This window comes from Prenolepis imparis, unplaced genomic scaffold, assembly GCF_030444845.1.
Source record: "Prenolepis imparis isolate NDT839.2.m4 unplaced genomic scaffold, iyPreImpa1.0 SCAF_1, whole genome shotgun sequence".
NCBI lineage: Eukaryota > Metazoa > Arthropoda > Insecta > Hymenoptera > Formicidae > Prenolepis > Prenolepis imparis.
Window position 1 is genome coordinate 5,965,252 of NW_028141159.1, and position 18,678 is coordinate 5,983,929.

Genomic DNA, 18,678 nt, shown 5'->3' on the forward strand with positions numbered 1-18,678 from the left:
CACTTGTAAATAAGTAAAACGAAATGTTTAAGGCTCCTGGGTACTCACCGCGGCCATATTGGATTGTGACGTCAGAGGCGAGAAAGCACACGCTGAAAATTCTTAGATGCCATTTTTTAATGAAAAGATATTTCGATTAAACAGCACTTCAGATGGCTTTAGCACACTCTTAAAAACCCCCGAAAACTATCCTTTTCCCTTTATAATCAATCAACATCTGTAAAATAATCGAGATATCAGACGGAATGACTGCACATGTGCAAAGACCAGACGGACTGGGCTTCATAATATTACATTTTACAGCTGTTGATTGATTATAAAGGGGAAAGGATAGTTTTCGGGGTTTTTTAAGAATGTGCTAAAGCCATCTGAAGTGCTGTTTCATCGAAATATTTTTTTATTTCGAAATGGCATCTAAGAAATTTTAGCGTGTTTTCTCGCCTCTGACGTCACGATTTCGACATGGTCGGCAAGGAGCCAGGAGCCTTAAATTCTTCCGATTATATTTAGAGACAACGTTAAAAAAATTAAAATAAGATAATTAAAGTTAGCGATAAGTTAAAAAGAAGTTCTCGGCGTGTAGGAAAGTTTTTCTTGTGAGAGGATTCTGGAGAACGCATAAATTATTGATAAATTTTATTAGAATCTTTACATTCGTGAATTATTTACAGATATAATTGCATATGTATATTATGTACTATGTATATACTCATAATCGTAGTTATATTATTACGATTTAAATTTAGAAAAGAGATTTTCTCGAATTTTTCGTGACAATACTAAGGAGGCTGAACTTCGGAAAAAAACTTTCCTACTACCGAGATCGCAAGAAATCATACATTTTCCGTTTTAATGTTTTGGCTTCTTTTACATCCTCCGTAAAGAGTGTGCTTTCATATAAACGCGCAGTAGAAAAACATAAAAGAACCACTAATATTCTTATAATCGATATCATGACGGATACGATATCATATGTTTAAAAATCGTCTACATATAATCGCCGAGTGAACTAATCTCTTGTCCAATTTTTTCTGTTTTCTTTCACGAATAATCTAATTCGATTCTATACGCGAGTTTTCTTCTTAAATCGTCAGTTTTATAAATATTTTTGCACACTTTTTCTATGTTTTTAGACATAAGGTATTACTAAATTTCAAAATAATTGAAAAGAATCGAGTAATTTTCTGTTTTTTCTTTTATAAAACTCATCAACTGTGCACATTTCTAAAAAAAATCTGATTAATAAATTTTTTTCATAGATTTTCGGAAAGAAAATTGTACAAGAAACAATCCTCGCTTAAATTCTAACATTGCACGCTTCAGGAACGATACAAATTTGAAAACGAGATCTTATAGTTTATTTGCAGATGTTTTATACATTGCGCGTTTTGCAAAAAGAAAATGTAATTCCTCCGCGATTAAAGTCTTTCTGATGAAAACTGATTTTTTTTTGGACTGATAAATAATAATAATAATAATGAGAGGACAACGAGGGAGTAAGCGAATCTAATCCCTTAAAGCTTGAGAAATTACGAAACTAATAAATTATAATATTACTTTATGGAGAGCTCAAAGCAGAAATTTTCGAGTTTTATTGTTCATATCGAAAGTTTCTAAGATAAGCGATACTTTTTATTACAATTTTGCAATTTTTAGCGGAAATATTTAAAGAAATAAATTGCGAAAAGTTACAAGAAGAGCGAGAGCAAAATTAAATTAAACTTTCAATTCTCAAGAATCGAGAAAATGATTTTACGACGAATGATTTTATGCGAGATTCGCGCACATTGCTTAGAATAACATGACGATTATTATATCGATTTATTCACGTCTTGCTTCTTTTTCGATTTCGATAGTCATAAAAATCTGGTGTGCTACGCAGTCTTTTATATCAGAGTTTCACGGTATGTCAAATTTGCATCAGACACGAAGCAAGTTATTTCTTTTTTTTTTCTTTTTAAAGAAAATCCGAGAAACAGTTAATAACAGAGAATTTTACTAATCTAAACATCAGAAACGCACGTGGTCCAAACTTGCTAAACATCTACATGTACAGAGATAAACTCTTTTTTCAAGAGAGAGTTACATCGTATAAAAATTAAACAAAACTAAACAAAATTATATCACTTAAAAAAATAAGTAATTTTATATCATTGCACTTTATTTGTAAAATGTAATTTTGAAAATTGCCTCACAAAAAAAAAAGAAAAGCCTAAAAATGTGACAAAGCTTTTTCTACAGCGAAATTTCCACGTGCGTTTCTAAGATCGGCGCGTATTCTTAAAGCTAGACGAATGAATTCATACATTTTTTACTGCCAGATTTATTGACGTAATATAGACGAGTGTACATCTGGACCTCGGTAAAGCGCGAGTTTAATCAAAGGTATGAGAAAATGTACTTTCTAGATTCTGCGTTCGTTAATATAGTTATCAAATCCGCACACGGTTGTAAAAATTTATGCCTCTTGTCTCCTGTGATCGAATATAAATGCATCGCGTTATCAATGTTCAGATAAATATTTTCTCGAAACACAAAGGAGTAATGTTCTTTCCATGGAAAATGGTAGGAAAAACTCGCAATTCATAAACTCTTGAAAAATTTGAAATTGACGTGAGAATGAGAGAGAAATAAAACTGAATAGATTCCAATACAAGTTAAATACTTTTCTTCTAATAATTTAACGAAATTATCTCGTTTGTTCGGAAATAAAGATATTTACAAAAAATTTATGCAATCGTGTGCAACAAACATTTTCTTCGACATTTCAATCTTTGGGAAAAAAAAGGAAATTTCGATAAAAATTATGATTAATAATATAATTATAATTATTTGTCATTCTAATTTTCTGTCTTTAAATCGTATTTCGATGCGTATTAGTATCCATTCAGTTTCTTCTCTCTGTATTCATTCTTTTTCTAGGATAAAGATCTCTAATTGAGAATTGTCAAATTCCTTAAAAAAGCGTCCACTACAAAAAGAAATGAAAAATAAATTCACAAGAAGGAGGCGTTTATTTGGTTGAATCGTCGTAGTCTTCATTATTAATTCCATTTTTCCGGACGGAGAGATGCGCGCGCTTAACTAGCTAACTAATATAAAATAAAATTACATCTATTTCGACTACATCGATACACAGACACCAAATAATGTCTAAGTGGTGTTCAAATTTGATTTAGTTGGATAATGGAGAGAGCGACGTTTTTGGGTCAGTTTGCGCTCGCATCTCATCCTGTAAAAAGAATGCGACGATGCCTCGCCTCTTTCTTTTCGTTCTTTCATCGTATCTTACATACGTATCTTGTTAATTATAAATATATAAAAAAAGATTAATCATCGCAGCAAACAAAAATTTTACGCATATAACCCCTTTATGATTCTCGAAATTATAGCTGCCTTGAGTCTAACAATAAGTCATATATTTGAATCATACATTTGAATTTCTATAGATATGGAAAGGAAAAAAAAAAATAATTCTCTTGTGTTCATATTGCCCAACAAACTTCTTTTCGGATGTAACCACAGCTATTATATGCTGGCGATGGAAACGAAAGCGAAGAATGCGATCTCAAAATTTTATCTATTCGTAAAAAGTTTTGTAGAAAATAATGGTTACGAATCTTTCGATTATTTTGTTGAATTAAGCACATGTGTATGCGTTTACATTCTCTACAAATAATTTTTGAAATATTCGACTATATTTTCTACAAACATGTTAAACATATTTATGTTTAAATAATACTATTGACATTTTCTGCGGGTCTGAAATGCGACTCAAATATTTTTGGAATTTCCTAATGCAAATTCTAAGGATTTACAAATATTAGAATCTAAAATTATTTCAAATGATTATTTTTAATTACGACAGAATGAAATGTTTAAGATCGTATTCTTCTCGACTATGTCACATCGCACCGTGAATTCCTCTCGCGTTCCATCGTATTAACAGGAGGTCCCTTTCTATAAACCGTCTATAAACTTGTATAAAAACGATACTTTTGTCTTATTCTGTTCTTTTGTTTTTTATCGTATTCGTACACCAAGGACGAGTGAGTGCGTATGTGTGTGAAGCAAACTATATTGGGACAACATGAATTCTGAATAAATACTTAATATTATAACAAAATCTTAAGTATTCTTCGTAAATGTCACCGCTATATAGTTTGTACGAAAATAAGATACTTTACTTGAAGATTTTTTATATGTACAGATATTACAAACAACGTTTCGTAATGCATAGGCAATGCGTCCTGCTACAACACCTCTATTATTATACATACTGCAGGAGAGGATCTATTACGGGTCCGCCCTCCATCGAAGTTCGTTTCGTATCGTTTGCTGAATTTTGTGGACCTTTGATATATTTGGTACAGCTCCTTAAAGGCGAGTAATTACCGCTTATATCGATAATACTCGAGCCTTATTTTTTTAAAACTCCCGGATATGCTTAAGGATTAAACGCGTAATTTTCTCTAATCACTTTTGCGTATCATTTACAATCAATATAATCTTTTCTTTTTAAACGTAAGTTTTGTATTACACAGTTTTGAAAGCACAAAATAATTTCTTTAAGTATTTAATGAACGTTGTAATTAATATAAGTAATATTTGATATCACATCCTTAAACTCTTTCTCTCTCTGTCTAATATCAGATAAATATTAAGATTGAAATATCTCTCAAACAAATTTTATTATGATACATTTTTTGTTTGTTCTTTTAAGCAATCTTTTTATTAAATTAATATTAGATTATACATTTAAGTTTGTCTTTTTTTAAAAATTAAATTTGTTGTATTTGTTAAATGTCTTAAAGCAGCAAACTTATTTTTCTATCTTTCTTACAAAAATTAAAATATTACTACGGATTTCACTATAAGTGTTATATAGCAATTCGCAGTGGAAATGTTATTCTGTGCACAGTGTACATATTTTAATTTCAATAAACTTTAAAGCAAACACAAAATATTTTTATTGTTACCTATAAATCACCGTTAACGTAAATGTATCTAAATTTTAATAATTTAGCATTATCGAAATAAGCAGTGCTTACTATTTTTGTTTCAAATTCAGTCTGAAAACGAAGGAAGAGAAAGCAACGACGAATCAAATTGATATCATTCGAATCTGTACGTTGTTTCTTTTAATGCTTTTTTTTTAATCTCTTTCCGCTAATTTTCTCTTCCATGAAAAGGAAAAGAGTTACTCAACAGTCGTAAGACATCGTCGTCGCTATGTGATATTATTTACAGGTGAATTTTGTTCGCAAACGTAAATTTATTGTACTTGATTTCTCTCTCAGAGAACTTGTTCATCCTAGGGAATCGTTTACAATCCCTCGTTTTCTACGCTATTTCGGCGGAATCGAGCGATCTAGAAGCTCCCTAATCGAAAAGCAGTCTCGACGGGGGACGAAGCAGAAGCTAATTTTCGAGTGAACCAAGTTCCCGAGCCGGTCGCACGAAATATGTAACGAGCCGATCTCGCTTAACAATGGCATGGCGGATCAATGAACCTCGGACGCCCGCCGTTTCGGCCAACAACACGCTAATCCTATCTCAACGCTCGCTCGCATTTAAAAATCTCTGGTTATCATTCTTATCAAAGATCTCTCTCTCTCTCTCTCTCTCTCTCTCTCTCTCTCTCTCTCTCTCTCTCTCTCCCCCTCCCTCTCTCTCTCCCCCTCCCTCTCTCTCTCTCCCTCCCTCTCTCTCTCCCTCTCTCTCTCTCTCTCTCTCTCTTTCTCTCTCTCGTTCACACTCATTCCCACTTTATAGTCGCTATTATAGTCTCTATGCAGTTTTTTCTTGACCTGAAACGGTCTCGGTGAACCGTTTTCGAAGTCGTAGCACAACTTTGTGAGGCTGGGGAAGAGAATCGTTTCAGGGGACCAGGGGGGGGGAGGGGACCGTCGCGCTGCAAAAGCGTCCAGGTATCGGCGGAACGTGAGTCATCCAGTCGGCGACTCGTCGCACGCGCACACACTATCACGGATATTTATATGTACACATAGGATAAGATATACCACTGCACTCACACGAGGAAATCAGGGTCACTGTAGTCCTCGCCGCTGTCACTAGTGTCGGAGATTCTTCTCCTCTTCTTCTTCTTGTGCTTTCTCACCGATTTGTCCGTCTTGTGCGCGCGATGTTTGCGATGCGACTCCCTCGCATCCGGATGAGCGTGTATCGTCAGCTTCGGCACCCGCGGCAGCGTCGTCGTCGGCGTTGCTGCTGCTGCCACTGCGGACAGCGAGTTCATCGAGTTGTTCGGATGCTCCATCGGAGCGGAGTTCATGTTCAGATTTGATTGCGGTAGTAACTGAAACTGTTGCTGACCGCCTGCGACAGCCAGGGTGGCCACGTTTCCTACGACAGCACCGTCCGCTATCGTTCTGCCGCCGCCGACCACAGGATGCGGCGGTATCCTAGCCGCTTGCGGATTCTCCGCACCCAGCCGCTTCGCGCCACCGCTGGTATTGACGGCATCGTTACCACCATCGTCGTCTGGTTCCTCGGGATCGAACTTGAGCATCAATTGCTTGAAGTCTAGATACTCCTTCACGAACTTCTTCCTGCCGTTTGTGTCCAGCTCCTCATTGGTCACGCCTTCCCGCAGTCTCTGTAACGTGGCCTTGGGCTCGAACAGCAGATTATTCTTGCGATTAACCGCTTTTTCGTAAACCTTGGCCGATTCCAAAGGCGAATACTGACTGATCTTCGCGTCAGAGATGCCATAAAGATCCTTGAGATGCTGCCGAAGTGTCAGTAGAAGTAAGAAGCCTTGACTGGCGGTAATATATTCCCTGAGCGAGGTGGTGTCATTTGGTAATCTGACCAAAATAGCTTCTTCGTCCTCCTCATCGTCCTCTTCGTCTTCTAGAACCGACAACATCTGATTTGATTTGGGTTGACCATCCGGCCCCGTCGTCTGTACCGGTGGCATCGGCACCGTTTGCCCAGTCATCTGTCCCGACGTCAGTTCGGATTGCCCGCACTGCGATTGCGCGCTGTTCTCCTTGGGCAGCAAAGCCTCCTTGAAAGACTGCAGCACGTTCGTACCAGACATGGAGATGATTATATCGATGTGATGGATGATGAAGAGCGGCTCGTCTTGCACCTGATATGTAAAGTAGGCGAGATTGTCCGCCAGGTACAGCATCTGCGACAGACTGGTCTTGGCGTTCTCGTCGAAGCGCTTGAGGAAAGACAGCACGAACGCCCGCCTTTGCTGCTTCGTGCTGCGCAGAATCGTATAGAGGAAACCGTTGAGCGCGCCGGGGAATTCGCCGTCCTTCGCCCGCATCCCCCTCACCGTAATGTCGTTCTGCAAAATGTTCTGCAGTCGATAGCTCAACATGATGCCAAACTGCGACTTCATATGGAGGAAACCCGGATACTTCTTTTCAATGTCCTGCAGCCACTTGTCCGCGCTGTGACTCACCGCCTTCTCGTAATCAGTGCTCATACATATCAGATAGGGCACTATCTGGACGGGATGCACCAAACCCTGCGCCAAAATCAGTTGGATAACTTTGAGAGCCGCGTGTCGTACGCTTATATTGTTGTGTAGAAAAGACTCGAGAATTTCCTTGATGTAGAGCTGAATCACGGTACTCGCCATACCCGACGATACGTCACCCATCTCTTTTAGATTCTCCTGCTTCGACATTTTCGCCCATTCTTGATCTTGTTTGATCATTCGCTTTTCTTCCTCCTGCAGGTACACTTCGATGTTGTTGAGCACCTGGATTCTCATATGAACCAACGCGTGTTCCGATGTGAGTAAATGATGATAAAGCTCCTTCAGCTCCGGCAGCATCATAAACTCGTAATGCCGTATGCAAAGAGAACCGATGGCCGACAAAGTGAAATGCCGGATGTCGTCGTTTTCTAGATGAACAAAATAGTTGAGTGTCTCGAAAACCTGATCCTTAATATTGTCTGCGAGGCCTTCTATCACCTCTGCATCTGTGAAATTAAAATGACGTAACAATAAACCGACTGTGAAAAGCGCTCGTCGGAAAAATGGCCTGTATTTTAATAGCATGGGATTGGTCGGGTCCTTCTCGTAGAACGATTTGTACTCCGTCAAGTGTCCGTAGTATTTCTTGAAGCAATCTCGTATCAGTTTAAAGTTTCGCGTGACGTTATTGACTATGGATCCCAAACACGACAGGCAGCTTGCGACTACCGATCTATCGTGTTGCAAAATCAGTTTCACCGAGTCCTCTTCCAGCTGCGCTAAAAAGGTCTCGCTAGGATGTTCCATCAGAGGCACCACCAATTCAAGAGTATGCGCGACGCTACTTATAATTTGATAGTCACCTTGCGTCTGACACTTTAGACTCAGGTAAGGCTGTAAGGTGATTGCATGATTGACCAGAAGCCGCGGCCGAATCTTTGCAAATAGATAAATCGTTGTCAGACACGCGACCAACCTCTGCGACGAGCCCTTCTTGCCCGATTTTTCCGAGTCTCCCAGATTTGTTTCCTCCAATCGTAACACGTTTTCGATTAGGCAATCCACAATTTGCTTGCACGCCGTCAGCAATGTCCGTGGCGGGTCTGCCTGCATCTTCGTACTGTCATCCTTGTCCTCCTTCGGCTTAAACAGACTTACCAGAAGCTGCTCGAACCATTCGAGTCCCATGTCCTTGCTGGCTGCTACGACGTCCGTGATATTCATGACCTTTCTTAGTAATGATCCCGTGTCGAGGGTGGGACGCTCTTTCACTGGAGTGAACCACATATTTTGAAAAACCTCCATGACAAGCTTCCGGATGCCCTCTTCGTCATTCACTCTCCTTATCATTTTCACGCATATCTCCGGGATTTTAGGGAAATCCGGGCATTCCATACAAATATCCTTGAGAATCTTAATAACGCGTTTTCGCACGCTCACACCAGTGTCAAGGATTCTAGCCGATAGCATATCATAGTATTTGTCAATCAATTCAGGTCTACTCAACACAAATTTCCCGACCAAGTCCACCGCTGCCTCTCGTACGGACGTAGAATAATCGAGGAACGAGTGCTTCACGCCCAGCTGCATATCCACCCTCGCCAGCACGCTCGGATCAGCCTCGACGATCATCGTGAGGCATTTCATCGCCTTGGTTCTAATGGCGATTGACGATTCCGTCAATACGTGAAGGATCTGCTTGAGGTACTTATCAAAGCTCTGCGAGAATGGTCTCTTGGATGCGAGATACTGTGAGATCAGTTCCGCGGAGTTATAATCAATGTATGTCTGCAGGATGTCAGGTTTCGTTCCTGTGCTACACAGCCTTATTCTACTGATAATGTACTTCTTCTTCTCCTCGATGATCCGGTAAGCCTCCGAATTCTTCTGCTCGTTGTCGTTTTCGTCCGGGTCTTGCTCGTCCAATTCGGACTCGGTGTCCTGGTCGCTGCTGTGATGCCGGTTTTTCTTCTTCGCTCGTTTCTTGTGAATTTTCTTACTCGGGCTGTTCTTCGGCTGACTTACCCGCGATTTCTCCAGCGCGCAATCCCGATACCATTGAGCCAGATAAAAATGACGCGCGTATCCAAGAGCTGAATCCTTCGTACCGTTAACCGCCAAATAATCTAAAAGTACCTTCTGCAGAAACACCGTCCTTTCCTCGTCTTCGCTTAGTCCTGGAATCTCCTTATCCTTTATCTGGTCATAATCCGAGTCCTTTTGCTGCTCGAGTTTGATGTCCCGTATGATCTGATCGATAGTCGATAGCTTGCAATGCGAACTGACTGCGTCCTTGCGCAATCTGGCCGCTACTACGCCGAGATAATCGATGGAAGCCACTCGAAGCGACATGTCGGAGCTCTTGTTAGAAAAGTGTCCTACTAACAAATTTCCGAGAAGACTGAGCAACAACTCGGCTGCGGGCCATTCAGGTTTATTCACCGTCGCCAACAAGTCTTGTACGAAATTCTCAAATAGCGGTCTGTAATCGATCTCTTCGCCCTTACTACCGCATTTGTTGAGGAACACCGTTAAAAAATTGCCGGCGATTCTGGTGGCAGTCTCGTATCTATTGATAATGAATACCTCAGAGTCTACGTGACTGGGTTTCTTCTCGTCCTCCTCCTTCTTCGAGTCCGACAGAACTACTACACATTGGATGAGCTGCAAGACTAGCGCGGTCAACATCTGTATATGATCCTCGGAATTGAGTCTGTATGTGCGTAAACTCCTCTTGCTACTAGGTAGTCTTGCTATAGATGCCAGGATATCGTCCAACAGTAGTCTTCTGTGTTTCTCGTACTTGGTGAATATTACAGTGACGAGTTTCAACGCGCTCAATTGAAGATCGCTCACTGATTCGACGAAAAACGGCGCGACTCCCAAAGACGATGCGTGAAGAACGCTCGTGTCTGTTAGAACCTGTATACTCAACAATTCAGCCAACAGACCTACCAATTCGTGCATCTTGTTGTAAACCTGCAGGATACTTTTTTCACGGACCTCCTTCATGTGACCCCGCTTCTTGCGTCCGCTAGAATTAAAATTGTCAGTCTTATTCTTTGTATCTATCTTATAGACCGGATCGAACGAGGGATAAATTGTGTTCTGCAGTTGAAACTTCATAAAAAGAACTATTCGATCAATTACGTCCTCCAAATAGACTGTCTTCGGCATATTGCTAGAGGTCATAATATGCAGCGCGATCAACGAAGCGTCTACGGCGCGTTGCACTCGTTCCATTGCCAATTGCGTCCATAATCGTCCTTCTTCGACATCGTCGTCCGGGTCCACGAGCGGCGATACCCTCGCACCGTCTCGTATATTCTTTTCCAGAATATTCAATAGCCTTACTAGTCTGTCCGTGGGTATCGATTCCATGGCGCCCAGCGTTTTAAGTTTGGCTGCTTCTGTACAGAGATCGTGCAACTGATACTTAGGAATAAGCATCTCGGGAGGTACATCACCGTCGTCTTCAAAATCGGCGTTTGCTGTAATGTCCTCTGTGTTCTCGAAAATCGTCTCTATGGTAGAATTAAATCGTTGATAAGTATTGGTCTCCATCAACTCCTCCACGCTCAATTTCGCTAATACAGGCACTAGCTTCTTCTCGATCTTGCGTATTTTTGGTTTCGTCGGTGTATACGGTGCATCTCGTTTATCGTCCTCTTCATCCTCGTCCGTTATCCTTTTCCGCCTACGGTTCTTATCCTCGCTCTTCCGTCGTTCCGCTTTCTCCTTCTCTCGTTGCACCTGCCGCTCTTTCGCGCGAGCTTTGAAGTGCTTATTGTTCTTGCCGATCTCCTCCTCGCTCTCGGAATCAGTCTTCGACATGTCGTCGCGATTAGAGATGCCCATTCTCGCCGCGCGACTCGGCGATTTTTCCGCGAACGCTGCCAAACTCTTTTGCATGAGCGCTTGATCAGCCAGCGATAATCTATTCAACATAACAATAGGCTCCTTCAACTTTTCCGTTAACGTTCCAGTAAGCTTCATATTCTTCTCTGAATTATTATTCTGTTGATGTTGCACATTGGGCGCCACATTAGTCGCGGCCGGATTTAAAGCATTAATCATATCGGCGGCGTGTACATTCGGGTAAGATGTGGTCTGCGGAGTCGATAATAAATGTTGCATCGCATGATCTATGCCTTGCTTCACCTCAATGTTCTCCATCGGTAGATCAATATCGGGAAGAGCGCTCGTCGGATCGAGAAGAAATTGCTGATTATCCTGCACCGCACTATCGATGTCCAACGATTGACCGCTACCTAAAGCATGATGAACTTGCTGATTCATCATAGGATCGTAAAGATTTTGTTGCATACTCATTGCTGGATGCTGCTGCTGTAGAGGCATATTGGTGCGTATGGGAGATGTCATGTGCATGTTATGCTGCGGCGTCATACCAGCCATGTTGTGATGCTGAGGCGTCACATTGCCGAGAGACAGCGGCGCATTGGGCGAGCTCATGTGAGCCGGCGAGTACATGTTCGGTTGAAGGACTATATTCGATAAAGGATTTATACAGTTCGTGTCCTCTTGCATATGCTGGGGCGTTGTCAACGTTCTCGTTTGTTCGGTCATAACGTTACCTCTGGGCGACGGGGAAGGCACAGCAAAGGGAGACATCTGCGAGATGTCCGCGTGATTCTGCGGGGTGATCGGCATTCGCGGATGTTGCGCGTGAGCGATACCGCTGGCTACCGGCGGCGGAAGTACAGATCTGGCCGCCGCAGAATGAGCCGGACTACTTTGGGGCGTTTGCCTGGAGCCTGAGGAGCTCGAGTAGGACGGCGAGAAACGACCATAACTTGCCGGCGATTGATTCGCGTGCAATACAGGCGCACCCTGCGCCCAATTTCTCGGAGAATTGTGTTGAGGTCCCTCGAATACATGAGGATTCATCTGCAAGATTGCCTTGAGTAGTTCAGGCGTGTTTTGCTCATTTTCTAACGGCTGTTCGGTGTTTGCATAATTATCCTTGAGTTCAATGTGATCCGATGAAGTCTGCGACAGAGACATTATTAACTGCGGCACAAGATTCTCATCGCGAACGCTTAGCAATATCTGCGCTTCCTCTGCCACTCGTGGATGAAACAGCAACGACTTATTAGTCAGAGTCTGTGGCAGCGGAGTCGGTAGGGGCATTTCAGGTAACAAGTCAGTGAGACTCGCAATACCAGCGAGGGTAGTTATTGGCACACTTGGTACAACCCCATTCATTTTGAGTTTGATTCGTTCGGGCATTACAGCCTAGACAAAAGAAAAAGAATCAAAATCAATTCCAGCATTCCTAAACTGCACAAAGTTCGTGGGACAATACAATATGCTGAGCACGACACAAGCATACTACGAGTACTTGTTTATGATATACAGTAAATATAAGTCAATGAAATATGTTTAAATGCACTGTCCCCACAAATGTCTAAACAAACCATTGTTAAATATTTCTCACTATGCATTTCAAGACATACTAACACAAATAGTTCACCGTTGAAGAGAGTCTCTAATCTTCTTTGAAGGGCACTAAGGCAAATATTGGGAACTTATCAGAATCTTGTTTTAAGTTCCCATGTTGCGAATAAAAGTCTCAACCAAATTTTGACGAAGCACGTGGGTCCTCCAACAAACGATCCATGTTTTTCAATACTTTGTCCTGTAACAAAAATTTTCCATGTAATATGTCAATTTTCAAATATACTTTTACTATTATTTTACATTTAAATGTATTTTTTTTATTTAAACAATTAAAAATCTAAAGACAAAATTTAAAAATATTTATATGAATAAAAACTAGATTATACAATATATTGTATGTATAAAAGTAATATATGTCAAATAAAAACAAACTGTAATTATAACCTAAAAATATGCTATAATTTGATAATTGCAATTTATATTGTTCATGTGTGTGATTAGAGAAAATTTAATATATTATTATTCAAACTTAAGTGTAAATATTAAATTATATCTGAAAAAATAATTAAAATTATAATCAAAATTTATATATCTCACAAAAATAAAAATTATATTTATTTTGGAGCATCTTTTTGACTTAAAACAATTTATTTCCTAGTATTACGCACAGAACAAAAAATAAATATCTTGCATTTCGTTATAAAATATTTGTATAGAATTAAAAGTATTCATATAACATTTATATAAAATTGATATTCCTTGAATCGCAGTTTCATTGCACTCAAAAAGCACAAACATTAAAGACTCGCTTGAGAAAAATAAATGTAATTAAAATAGAAAAACAAAAAAAAAATCTACATGTTTACGTTAAAATAACCATTTCTCCCACAGAAATGTAGCATCATCAGCTGTTACAATCCGCATCAACTCCCAGCAGCACAGCGTGAACACTGTAGAAATCACACAACATTCATCAAGCGAAAGACTCCGCTGCATCCAAGGATAATCTCCAAGTTCTGAATAATAATAATAATCATCATCATCATTGTAGAATGCAGCAATGCATCATTTTACCTTCTCCAGTAGAACGTGGACTATCCAACATCATACGTCGCGCGACACCATATATCCAAGCGAGCGACCCGGAGCAGATGTAACAACACAGCAGATAGACCGAGGGGGAGGCGAGGGAGGGGAAATCTCCTCCCGTCGACGACGAGGACGTTGGACTCTGGCGGACGCTCGGGAGGCGAATTCGCCGGGTCGAACTCGTTGGCGGAGGAGCTAGGTCCGGGAGGCGGCGCGGGGTAGGGCGACGCGACAGCTCGGCGTGTCACCCGGACCACTATTTACGTCGCCGATCTCTCGCTCCTCCGTCCGCTGTCCGCGGCTGGCGGTTTTGGCGGGAGGCCGGGCGCCGTTTCGCGTCTCTCGCGGCGGCCGGCGGGATCCTCGGGCACGTCGTGACGTTTCGGCGCGGCGATTCCGCCCGGTCGGGAGACTCACCCGCTGCGGGAACACCGTCGTCGTCCGGGCGATGCTCGTTCAATTGTCATCCGCGGAGGGCTACCACTTACGTTGGTTGGCCTACTTGGTTGGACGCGTTTCCACGTCGGTCACGGGGACCCGCGGCCACGACTCGGGTACACGACACTGCCCTCACACGCCTTCGACGCAGCGTCGCGCAAACATCGCCGCCTCGCAGTCGCCGCGTCGTACCGTAATCGGTATTTATACTGCGAATGCGAAGAAAACAGACACAAAGGCGTCCATTTTGCTCAGCAGCGAGTTAACGGAAGTGGCGTAGTAGTGGGATATCGCTCTCCAGCCAGACGCAGGTATTACCGGCGGCGTCGCCGCGATCAGCGCATCGCACCGAGGTTCTCGCGACGGGCCCGTTTACACGAGAGCGACGACGAGTCCGGAGCGATTCTCGACGAGGTAATTTTCGATGCTACTTTTATTTTCATTCCATATCTACCGATATAAGTACCGATATCTATCAATATAAATCAAGTCAACCGTGATTAACTCGCGGGGAAACAAACGCAACATCAAAAAATCACATGTCCATTACGATATGACGTAGTAACCAATGAAAAACGCTGGACAATTTATACATTCGTTCCTTCGACCAACGAGTGTCCTGTCAGTTGACAGATGTTGCGAGAGAAAAACAAATTGTACCTATTAAATGGAGATGTTATTTTCGCGAGTCTGAATAATGCGAAAAAAATGTCGGATTATTTTCTCGTACGCGGACATTCCTGACGTATCTACGGACCGTCTGTCAAAGTGATTGCGGCGTCTCGCCGCGAGATGGCAGGTCGCGCGGTCTTCCTCGGTCGTCTCGCGGCGGCGGCGCTCCCGTAGGCGCCCGTGTGCGAAAATAAAAGCCCGGAGCGGAGTCGAAACTGCAAAATGGCGCGCCTGCTGAGTGTAAACACCCAGTTTTGATGTCGGTGCGGAGTGTGGAAACCGCTGTACGCTCGCGTCGATATCCGCTCGCGCCCCGCGCGCCCCGTTTTTCCATCTCACCGTGGCAACAGGAAATTCCGGCTGAATGTTCACGGTATCCACGATCGCCCATTCTATTCCAGGTAAACCAAGCCGCTTGTGTGAGCTTTGTTGCCGTTGCTTTAACGTAGGTCTGCCCTCGCGCTTTTCCGGTTCGCGCGACCGAATCTCGACCGAAAACTCGACGTATTTCTCAAGAACGACGTTTTTCCCACAACTTTTCCATGCACTCTCGCTGCACACGCACGCACAATTCAGATGCGACTATTTTATAATGGTCTGGGTAAATTGCTTAAATGCAGTTTACCTAGTACAGAGGACAAAAGTTGATTGAGAGAATGATTTGTGTAGAATAACATTTTTCTTCTTTTGCCAAATCGAAATAATGATCCTTTCACTATTTTTAAATCACTGATATAATTAGATTGAATAAAAACTTAGTGGTTAGCATGGGTTAGTGGTAAGGGTTCGCTGCAGCGACGGTTAATAAATTGTTGTAAGTGAGCAAAATCCTCTCTTCCAGCTCATAATTATTATTTTAATATACATGAAAATAGAAGAAGAAGAGAAAGAAAAGTTGTAGTTATCATATTTAACATTCGCCATCAAAATCAATCAATATTGATTTAATCGATTCCAGTTATATCAATAATCGCATGATTATCTGTCTGCGGTTATTATTAACATTAATATTAGTGTGTATATTATTAAGCTATAAATTTTTAAATAATAAATTATAAGAGAGGTAATTCAAAGAATTACAAATATATATTTCATTGATTAAAAAAATTCAAATCAAAGAAAAAGATCTTATATATATAAGCTTTTTATAAATTCTATTACCGATTGATTCATATCTTCTCTCTCATATTTTGAGTCATTTTATATAATTAAATTAAATCTTATAAGAGAAAGTTCTTTATTATATGTATATACAATTCTCATTACATATGTATCATTTTCTGTACAGGGAGTGACCCAAACAAAATGGCACAGAAGCGTAGTGCTGCCCACATAGGGTAAGTCATCAAAGTATATATTTTTAATGTATCTTTGCATCATTTTTATCTTGAAATTATTTTTATAACAAGCATATAATTGACACATTTAGTTCATATATATTTCAATGCGTCATGTCTTAATATATTGCCCACATGCAAGTTGAAACTTTTGACATTCTGAATTAATGACATAGTTTTATGAAGAAAATCTTGATGGCGTATAAAAAAGGCGTTAAATAAAAATTTTAAGAGAAACTATTTTTTTTTACACGTGACAAAGTTGACTTATAATAATTATTATTTATCTATATAAATAATAAAAATGTTTATATATTTAAATAATAAAATATAGAGACATATATATAATAATAAAAATATATATATATTAATAAAAATATTCATATAAATTTGATATAAAATATATTGTTGATATAAGCATCAAGTTTTCTGATATCTCAAAAAGAACGAAAAAAAAATCGTCCGGCATTCGGTGACGAAAATAGCCGCTTCGGCGTTAACGATCGAGGTGAAATTTCGCCGTGCAGTTAACATGCACGGCGAACTTGGGTGTCGCGCTTGATTGACGCAGTTCCGAGAAATGATGCAGCGTTCGGGATCAGTTACGGGCGTTCGCCACACATATAACACACGGTAGGCAATTCTCCGCGCTACCCCGGCTTTTACAATACTCTGTTGCTCTCGGCTAATATGCGCCGCGGCGAGATCGTTGCAGCCGCGTTGCGACATCGCTCAAGAAAACGTTTCGTTATCGTGTAAGTAAGCGCCGCGCGTTACTTTTACTCTCTCGGCCCCGCATACATACACACTCGGGGTCTCTCTTTCTCTAAAATGCTTTTCTGCCGCGCAGCTTTGGCACGCGAAGCAGCCACAAATGTCAACCCGACCACATTGTGTTAACACACACATTCGCGCGCGCGCGCGACTTCCTTTATAGCGTAAAAATTTCAGATTTATCGGGGCCCAGCCGACATGATTCTTTCAGCACGATAAACGCATATGTCCGTCTTGCACTCTATATTACCACTTACACACATTTATTTCTTAATATCCATTTATTTTTATTAATTTTATTATATATATATCGTGTATAATATTGCATTGTACATCCCAAAACATTCTCTAGGTGTTTATAAATAAGAGTGAGAAATTTAGAATTAATTAGAAAGAATATGATAATTATAATAATTAATAATAATTAATAAAGAATAATATTATTGGGGTATTTTAAAAAACTAAAGAATTTATAAAAACGCTATATATATATAAAAACAGCTATTTATTTTTATTAATTTTATTATATATCGCATATAATTGCATTATACACACTGAAAGAATTTTCTCTTAGAATTTACCCTGAAAATCATGGTAATCGTGGGAGAATATGCGGTATGGAAAGAATTTTATGAGATTTATTGTGATAGATATTATTATTTTTTGTTGCGATAAATATTAATTAAAGAAATTCTCATAAAATTCTTTCCATATCATATTGTCCCACGGTTACCATGATTTTCAGGATAAATTCTAAGCGAAAATTCTCTCTGTGCATCAAAACTTTCTAACCGTTTATTAATAGGGAATAATATAATAATTAATTTTAATAATTGTAAAAAATAATATAATTGGGCCGTATGTTCAAAAAAACTAAAAAAATTTTTTAAATGCTACATATAACATAAATATGTACACTGAGAGAATTTTCTCTTAGAATTTACCCTGAAAGTCATTGTAATCGTGGGACAATATGGTATGGAAATAATTTTATGAGAATTTCTCTGATTAATATTTATCACAATAAAAATAATAATAATATCTATTACAATGAAATATAAAGTTCGATTAATTTTACTATGCAGTTTAGTAAAATTAATCAAACATGTTTTATATTTTATTGTAATAGATATTATTATTTTTCATTTGATAAATATTAATCAGAGAAATTCTCATAAAATTCTTTCTATACCATATTATCCCACGATTACGATGATTTTCAGGGTACACAAAAAAAATGATATCTATCACGATAAAATATCAAAAAGTATGTTTGATTAATTTTACTATGCAGTTTAGTAAAATTAATCAAACATATTTTATATTTTATCGTGATAGATATTATTTTTTATTGTGATAAATATTAATCAAAGAAATTCTCATAAAATTCTTTCCATATCATATTGTCCCATGATTACCATGATTTTCAGGGTAAATTTTAAGAGAAAATTCTCTCTGTGTACGCTTATAACTTTTTTTTTGCAT

General features: G+C 39.8%; 2 protein-coding genes across 6 annotated transcripts in view; one reads left to right on the forward strand and one right to left on the reverse strand.

The window, feature by feature from the left end:
* Positions 1–1,699: 1,699 nt before the first annotated feature.
* Nipped-b (Nipped-B cohesin loading factor) lies at positions 1,700–14,675 on the reverse strand. Of its 4 annotated transcripts, none has more exons than XM_083051200.1 (4): positions 13,958–14,675; positions 13,761–13,899; positions 12,944–13,121; positions 1,700–12,718 (listed from the first exon to the last, which is right to left on the reverse strand). In XM_083051200.1, the coding sequence occupies exon 4, from the start codon at positions 12,710–12,712 to the stop codon at positions 6,032–6,034; it is 6,681 nt and encodes a 2,226-aa protein (XP_082907326.1). In that variant the 5' UTR covers positions 12,713–12,718; positions 12,944–13,121; positions 13,761–13,899; positions 13,958–14,675; the 3' UTR covers positions 1,700–6,031. The 4 variants fall into 4 exon arrangements, with proteins under 4 accessions (XP_082907326.1, XP_082907309.1, XP_082907317.1 ...); XM_083051183.1 differs by having other exon boundaries at positions 13,750–13,899; XM_083051191.1 differs by having other exon boundaries at positions 13,742–13,899.
* Positions 14,676–14,704: 29 nt separating this feature from the next.
* The window catches only part of Tgo (Aryl hydrocarbon receptor nuclear translocator homolog tgo), a 43,360-nt gene continuing 39,386 nt past the window's right edge, over positions 14,705–18,678 (forward strand). Inside the window, exons 1-2 of one of the 2 annotated variants that reach the window (XM_083051255.1) lie at positions 14,705–14,824; positions 16,371–16,419. In XM_083051255.1, coding sequence (XP_082907381.1) covers positions 16,388–16,419 — 32 coding nt within the window. In that variant the 5' untranslated portion in view covers positions 14,705–14,824; positions 16,371–16,387. Of the gene's footprint in view, positions 14,825–15,251; positions 15,484–16,370; positions 16,420–18,678 lie in introns of those variants that run through there. The other variant, XM_083051247.1, reaches the window with a different exon arrangement.

What these genes read in the sequence shown, in the direction of transcription:
- Nipped-b (XM_083051173.1), bottom strand. Translation starts at nt 12,712, where the DNA reads ATGCCCGAACGAATCAAACTCAAAATGAATGGGGTTGTACCAAGTGTG.